The following is a 7,524-nucleotide window of genomic DNA, read 5'->3' on the forward strand; positions in this document are numbered from 1 at the left end:
CTTCAAGTTTTGTCCAAATGTATACTTTATTGAATTGAAGACTATATGGAATCAAAGGAGACATCTTTTTTACCCTTTATAAAAATAAAAAAAGAAAAAAAGAAAATAAAAAACCCTTCTCATGATTTGTTTTTATAAATAAAAACTTGGGTTTTGTTTAGATTTTCTAAGCTTATGCAGATACCAAGAACAAAAAAAGTATTTTTTTAGGGTTTTTGTGATTGGAAACCCTAGAAAAGCTTTGACTCTTTTGCCTTTCACCAACACAACACTGTTTATATAAAACAAACAACCCTTCATGGATCTCACTCTTTTCCCCTCCTTCCATCAAACACCCCAAAATCACAAACAATCCATAACTGACCCAAAGATGAAGAACATCACCACCATCTTCTTCACCTTACCCATCTTCCTTCTCTCTCTCTCTCATGCTCTCCAAGGTATTACACAACTTACTTTCTTTATTCTTTCCTTAAAAATCCACTTTTTTTCTCAAATCTCCCGCTTTGTAGATCACATTGATGCACCATTGCTGGCTATTGGAGCTCAATTTTCTGAATCCTCTCTACAAAAGGTGATTAATTAACCTCTCTTTCACTAATTTTACAATTTCGAAAACCAATACTCTAATCATTTTGTTTTTCATTTTTAGGAGGAAACCCTTGTGGGATTTGATGCCATGAACATGAGGAAAATGGGGAGTGGAAGAATGAGAGTGGCAATAAACAGGATAATGAGGAGAGAGAGTACTACAAATGATGAGAGAGAAGAAGAAGATCAAGAAAGCTCAAGAATTTCAGGTGTCAAAAATTGTAACTTGGAAGATGAAAAGGGTGATTTTGGAGTTGGTAGTGTAAAAAATTGTAAGAATGGTGGTAGGAAGCTCAATGTTGCTGGCTTTGTAACATTTGGTGCAGATTATAAAGGGCCTCTACACCACCCTCCTAAGCATAATTAATCACACCCCCTTTTATAGGATCTTTTTTGGTTTTGTGTTAGCTATTTAAATGGGTCCAAATATATGTACATATAATATTTTGTAATATCATCAAACCACAAAAAGAGTACTCAAAATCAATGCTTGTAAGTATTTAGCAATTCATATGGTTTCATGCAGGACAAAAGACAAAGAGCTCAAACAAGTTTCATCAAACCTCTCAACTTAACCATCAGGTCTCTCTCTCTCTTTCCCTCTCTCAATTTTGTTTTCCCACTTCAATTCTAAGCTCACATTTGTTGTTCAGGACACTAGTGAGGCAAAAAGATGGAAGAATTCAAGCAGCTCCAAGAGGGTATCGAGGAGGGAGGAAGAAACTCAAAGGCTTGTGAAGGCAGCCAGAGAGATAGCCAATTTGATGCACAAAGATTATAAGGATTGGGGTCACCGCAAGCCACCAATCAACAATCGTGAACCATTGCATTAAGTGTTTGAAATGGCTTAGCTTAGATTTATAGAAAATTTAGGGCTTAATTTGCATACCCTTTCTTTAGCGTAGCTACAATATGATATAGACATGTATAAGTACAAGTTATCCTCCAGGTACCTTTTTTTTTTTTCCTTCTTCTAGTTAGTTATATATTATATTACATAGAATGCGACACAAGGAACTACAAGAACAAGCAGTATCTATATATTATAATGTATATTAACTTGCCTCTATGAGTTGTTTAATTGTGTGTGTGTGTAGCAATATTTCTGTATATTTTGGTTAGATATGATGAATGGATTGAAGTTAAATTAAGCTGTGGAGAAAATTTGAGGTTAAAAATTAGAAGTTTGAGGAGTTGTTTAAGTGAACTAAGGTTATTTGATGTTAATTACAAAAATGTTATGTTTTTCATTTAAAATTTGAGTTGCCAGCCCTTTCTTGTTTTCATCTCCTCACGCATGCAAGCCCAACACCTTCGATTTTCCGCGACTTCATCCCTTCCGATGTGGGACTGTCGCACGTAATAGTATCGCCACCAGTAAATAGCTCACTCCTCTCGCTCTCTCTCTCTCTATATATATAGTTTCTCAGCCCCTCTCGTTGAGATGTGATTCAAACTCTAACATACCACGCATCTTTAGAAAAATATCAATCTTTAAAGGTTTGCTCCATGAGACTTGATTTTGTGTACGTATAAAAACTATCTTCACAACTCTTTCATTTGACGACTCTCGAGGAAAATGAAAACAAACATTTATATGTTGCTATAATAATTTATAACAGGATTTTTAGAAAATTGAATGGTTGAACTATTATCACAAAAAATTGTAGTAGGCTTGACAGGCACAAGAACGAGTAGCAACAAATTCTGCTTCGGTAGTAGATAGAGTCACCCCAGGTTGTTTTCTTGAAACCATGAAAAAACTCCTGTACTTAATAGCCTGAAGTGCTCTTTCGATCTCTATATCACCAACATAACCACTATCTATAAAAGTACTCAACTCTTCATTTCCTCCCTCCCTATGCAACAATCCAAAATTGCTAGTACCCTTCAAATATCTCAACACCCTTTTTGCTACTTTTAGATGAGATTCTATTGGATGTTCCATGTATCTGCTAATGAAACTAACCATAAACATTATATTTGGTCGTGTGTCGTAGTTAAATACATCAAACTTCCCACTATCTGTTTATAAAGTGTGTGGCCTATCATTAAACCATTCAAATTTTTCACAAGTTTTGTACATGAAACAATAGGATCAGGAGCTTAATTGCATTCACTCATTCCAAACCTCTCCAACACTTCCTATGCATATACTTCTTTTGACGAGTAAAAATTCTATTTGAGCTTTGCATAACTTCAATATCAAGAAAATATTTCATCTTTTCAAGATTAATCATATCAAATTCATCCATCATAGACGGCTTAAACTTAGCAAACGTATGTTCATCATTACTAGTAAAAATTAGATCATCAACATAGAGACATACAATAAAAATTTTACCGTCTTAATGAACAAAGTGTGCTCATAAGGACATTTTTCGGCTTGCTTCACAAAATAAGACTACTCGATTGTATCAAGCTTTAAGAGCTTGTTTCAATCTGTATAAAGTCTTCTTTAGTTTGTATATCTTATGCTCATTGCCTTTCTTTTCATATCCTGGTGGCGGCTCAACATAGTCCTCTTCTCTTAGTTCTCCATATAAGAAGGCTGACTTTACATCTAGTTGATAAATTGTCCATTCTTTTTGTGATGCAAGAAAAGTAATCACTCTGATTGTATCAAGCCGAGCTACCGGTGCGAAGACTTCAACATAATCAACATCATGTGGTTGTGCATATCCCTTTGCCACAAGATGTGCTTTGTATTTATCAACCTCTCCATTGTCTTTGAGCTTTGTCTTAAAGATCCACTTAACACCGATTTTCTTTCTTCCAGCACGTAGTTCTGTCAATTCCCAAGTATCATTTCTCTCAATGACTTGTATTTTTGCATCCATAGCTTTCCTCCATTTAGAGCTTTTGGCGGCGTCTGTGTAATGAACAGGATCACCTCTTGCAAACAAGGCTAGATATGCAATATCTTCGTTCTTAGAAAAACCTAAACTACTCTCATGTCATTCCCATCTTGGTGACCTCTTAATTCTTCTTTTAGCATCAGCAGATGAGTGTTCTTGTGTTGACTCACATTTGTCATCATTGTATACCTTGGGTATCATTACTCCATTCTAGAACAACTAGAACAACTGTAACTTCTTTTTTATGAGTTTTATGTCAGTTCCAGCATCTTTTTCCTCAAACTTCACAACTCTACTAACAATTACTTTATGTGAGAATGAATCATAGAGTTTTTATGCCTTCTAACTCTAAAAGAAAATAACAGAAGGGGAGAAAGAGCAACACACAAATTAATTTTATCTTCTTTTTGTGGTGTTTTACTAATTTGACACCATTTTCCTTATATAATAAAAAATAACACATTTCTTATTACAAATCAGCAACCACTCCTTTAACTAATTTCACTCCCTAAAAACTAGTTCCACTCTTCGACAAGCAAAGGCACCCCCTTTCCTACTCAGGTAGCCTACCACGTCGTTGAGCCGTTGGAGCTCGTGCACGACTATATCTACGGGCTCATCAAGCCAGCGACCCTAGGTAGCAAGACCCCCTTCCTCCTGCTGGTCGATGACAAAAGCCACTTCATGTGGCTGATTCTGCTGCAAGCGAAAAGTGAGGCGGCAGAGACGATTAAGCGCATTCAAGCGTGAGCAAAGGTCGAATGCGGGAAGAAGATGCGAGTGTTGCGCACGGACTGAGACGAAGAATTCACCTCGGCGAGCTTCGGTAAGTACTGCAACAAGCTTGGCATAAAGCAGCACCTAATGGATCCTACTCCCCCCAGTAGAACGAGGTGGTGGAGCGCCAAAATCAGATCATCGTCGGGATAGCAAGGTCATTACTGATGACGGCCGGGATGCCTGGGAGGTTCTGGGGAGAGGCAGTAATTGTTAAAAAATAAAATTTGCTCTGATACCAACTTGTAGAAAATAAACGCTCGCTCTAAAACGAACTTGTTTAAATAACTCTCACGAAGCTGAGAAGGGGAGGTGTCGAGAGGGGAGAGACAAGGAGACAAAGAAATGATCAAAACCCTTTTCCATTACACTTTACTTTTAACTCTGTAACTCTGGCTCTTTTTCTCTGCTTTTTGCTCTCTTCTCTTCTATTACCCTCATAAACAAAACGTATTTATAATTTTTATTAAAAGCTAAAAATGGCCATCAGAATCCCACTTTTTCTAACCCATCAAACCACTGCTCGGGAAAGAAATGTTTGGACTTTTGACTTAATTTTAAAACCCACATTAACTAAAAGTAGAAACTACCTTTTTTTTTTCATTTAAGCTTATTCCCAACAGTAATGACGGTCGTCTACCTCTTCAATAGGTCGCTAATGCGAAGCCTCGACGGAAAGACGCCACACGAGGCCTGCAACAAGAAGCCAGCGATATGTCATCTCCAAGTGTTCGGTTGCATCGCATACACGAAGGAAGCGTGTCCCCACCTCGCTAAGCTTGATCCCAGAAAGCTGAAGGTCGTCTTCATCGGCTATGAACCCGAAAACAAGGCGTATAGGTTCTATGATCTTGTGGAGGGGCGAGCTCACATGTTGTGCGACATCATCTTTGACAAGACCACCTTCTGGCAGTGGAGCAACGCGATCGAGGCAAACCAAAACCCAAATCAATTCACGGTTGAGTACCTCGTCACCGAGCTGGGAGAAGGAGGATCACAGCATCGAGAATCGTCATCGTCGCCAGCAGCTGCACCGGGCACGCCTATGCCAACCCCAACCATAACTCCAGCTGCACCCCCTAAACCAGTGGAGTTCGCAACACCACGTACTGTGGATTCGACGCTAGATGCTGATCACGATGATGGTCTGGTGGTCAGGTACCGGAGGATGGAAGACCTACTGGGAAGAGGTGAACCACCTGGACTGGCGGCGCGCCAGCTCGAAGAAGAGATGGCCGAACAAGACGTGGAGTTTGGAGGACATGCCGCTAGAGACACCGAGCCATAGGGCTCGAATCAGAGTTCAAACAAAATAAGGTAGATATACGATAGGGCTTTGGGAGGAGATTGTTAGATAAATCCCTACCAAGTGAATGTGATTCCTAACTTTTAGTTAACTATTTTTGTTAGGTAACTATTTTTATGTTAAACCCACACAATTGAAGTAAGAGGGAAGTACAGGTCGAGTGTAAGAGCATTCACTAAGTTGTCATTTACTTTTCTATTTTTAGGATAATTTGTTATTTAAATATCTCAACTGAATGAGAAATGAAATAATCGGGTCTTCAGCGCAAATATTTCTCCCTACTTTTCTATTTTTAGGATAATTTGTTATTTAAATATCTCAACTGAATGAGAAATGAAATAATCGGGTCTTCAGCGCAAATATTTCTCCCTCCTTTTTTTCTGTTATTTTCTTCTTCGAAAAAGTTTTCCTTCGGCCATTTTTTACTCCGTCGACGTTTTCCTCTCAATTGCCAGAAGTCAACATTGCTAACGGCTTTGTCAGAATATCCGCCAACTGTTCATCTGTGTTCACATATTCCAGTTCAATAGCTTCAGTTTGCACACACTGGCGAATAATGGAACCTGGTATCAATGTGCTTACTTCGATCATGGTAAACAAAATTTTTCGCCAACGCTATAGCTGACTTGTTGTCAACATTAAGCTTGGGTTTTACTTGCAGTTGACTAATGTTACTCAAAATCCTGTCCAACCATACTCCTTAACACGTTCCAACAGTTGCGGTTATATACTCAGCCTCGCATGACGACAAAGCCACCACCTTCTGCTTCTGTAATACCCAAGTTATTGGATTTACTCCCAAATAGTACGACACTCCAGTTGTACTCTTCCTATCATCAATATCCTCAGCCATATCACTGTCGCTAAATCCTACCAGCTCCATATTCGATAGCTTCTTATAAACACAACAAAAACTTAGAGTACCTTTCACATACCTCAATATTTGTTTTCTTGCTGTGAGATGTGAAGTTGTTGGTGCCTCCATGTATCTACTCATCACACCAACTGAGTAGGCTATGTCGGACCGGGTATTAATCAGATAGCGTAAGCTTCTAATAACAATTCTGTAAAGTTTTTTGTCAACCGTAGGTTCTCCATTCCCATGTTTGTTCATCTTCATTCTTGGTTCCATGGGAATCGAACAAGGATTGCACTCCCCCATTCCTAGCTTCTCTAGGATTTTTCTTGCATATCTAGTCTGACATAAGGTGATTGATGCACTGCTTTTTTGTACCTCAATACCCAAGTAATAGATCAAAAGTCCAAGATCGCTCATCTCAGATTCCTAGTGCATCTCTTCCTTGAACTGAGCTATAGCTTGTTTGTTTGAGCCGGCTATGATGAAGTCATCTATATATGTACCGATTATCATTGCTTCAACTCCATTAATTTTCTTGTAGAGAGCATATTCCTGTGGACATCTAACAAAACCAAGTGACTGCAAACATTGATCAAGTTTAAAATTCCAGGCCCTCGAAGCCTGTTTTAATCCATACAAGGCTTTACTTAGTTTTAATACCATGTTTGGATTTTCCTTGTCAACGAACCCTTCTGGTTGAACAACATACACCTCCTCTTCTAACTCGTTATTCAAAAAAGCTATCTTCACATCCATGTGATGTACTTCTTAGTTTTTAATGGCTGCATAGATTCATACTTTTTGAATCAACCATCCTCAACGCTTCAAACTCCCGCCAGAGAGTTTGCATTCTAACTTCTTTCACTCTTTCCGCATCTAGATTCATATTTTTCAACATTATCCAGGCTTCTTTGGTCGTTTTCTTGGCACCCAACTGTAGCAGCGTATCTTCTCCAATACTTTGATAAATAGCTACTAAAGTCATTTTATCTTTGTGGTTATCTACTGTTTCGGGTGACTCAATTGCCTCCCAAACACCTTGTGCCATCATAAATACCTCCATCTTAATCGCCCAAGCTGCATAGTTGCATTTTGTCAGCATCGGATATTTGAGTGTGATAGATTCCTCCATT

General features: G+C 38.5%; 2 protein-coding genes across 2 annotated transcripts; one reads left to right on the forward strand and one right to left on the reverse strand.

The window, feature by feature from the left end:
- The first annotated feature begins 285 nt into the window (after positions 1–285).
- Positions 286–1,641, forward strand: LOC147793256 (uncharacterized). The gene is made up of 5 exons (XM_087122808.1): positions 286–440; positions 513–574; positions 653–800; positions 1,118–1,173; positions 1,245–1,641. The coding sequence occupies exons 1-5, from the start codon at positions 299–301 to the stop codon at positions 1,422–1,424; spliced, it is 588 nt and encodes a 195-aa protein (XP_086978934.1). The 5' UTR covers positions 286–298; the 3' UTR covers positions 1,425–1,641.
- Positions 1,642–5,976: 4,335 nt separating this feature from the next.
- On the reverse strand, positions 5,977–6,808 carry LOC147793257 (secreted RxLR effector protein 161-like). The gene is made up of 2 exons (XM_087122185.1): positions 6,238–6,808; positions 5,977–6,095 (listed from the first exon to the last, which is right to left on the reverse strand). The coding sequence occupies exons 1-2, from the start codon at positions 6,806–6,808 to the stop codon at positions 5,977–5,979; spliced, it is 690 nt and encodes a 229-aa protein (XP_086978311.1).
- Positions 6,809–7,524: the final 716 nt, after the last annotated feature.

The sequence above is a fragment of the Cucurbita pepo genome, chromosome 3 (assembly GCF_057944985.1).
Source record: "Cucurbita pepo subsp. pepo isolate OVF chromosome 3, ASM5794498v1, whole genome shotgun sequence".
Classification (NCBI taxonomy): domain Eukaryota; kingdom Viridiplantae; phylum Streptophyta; class Magnoliopsida; order Cucurbitales; family Cucurbitaceae; genus Cucurbita; species Cucurbita pepo.

Bases quoted from the DNA above. Each gene is read 5' to 3' on its own strand.
- LOC147793256 (XM_087122808.1), top strand. From the start codon at position 299: ATGGATCTCACTCTTTTCCCCTCCTTCCATCAAACACCCCAAAATCAC. The intron at 801-1,117 runs GTGTCAAAAATT...GGTTTCATGCAG, and splicing joins AGAAAGCTCAAGAATTTCAG to GACAAAAGACAAAGAGCTCA. The intron at 1,174-1,244 runs GTCTCTCTCTCT...TTTGTTGTTCAG, and splicing joins CCTCTCAACTTAACCATCAG to GACACTAGTGAGGCAAAAAG.
- LOC147793257 (XM_087122185.1), bottom strand. From the start codon at position 6,808: ATGAGCGATCTTGGACTTTTGATCTATTACTTGGGTATTGAGGTACAA. The intron at 6,096-6,237 runs GTTAAGGAGTAT...CATTGATACCAG, and splicing joins AACCGCAACTGTTGGAACGT to GTTCCATTATTCGCCAGTGT.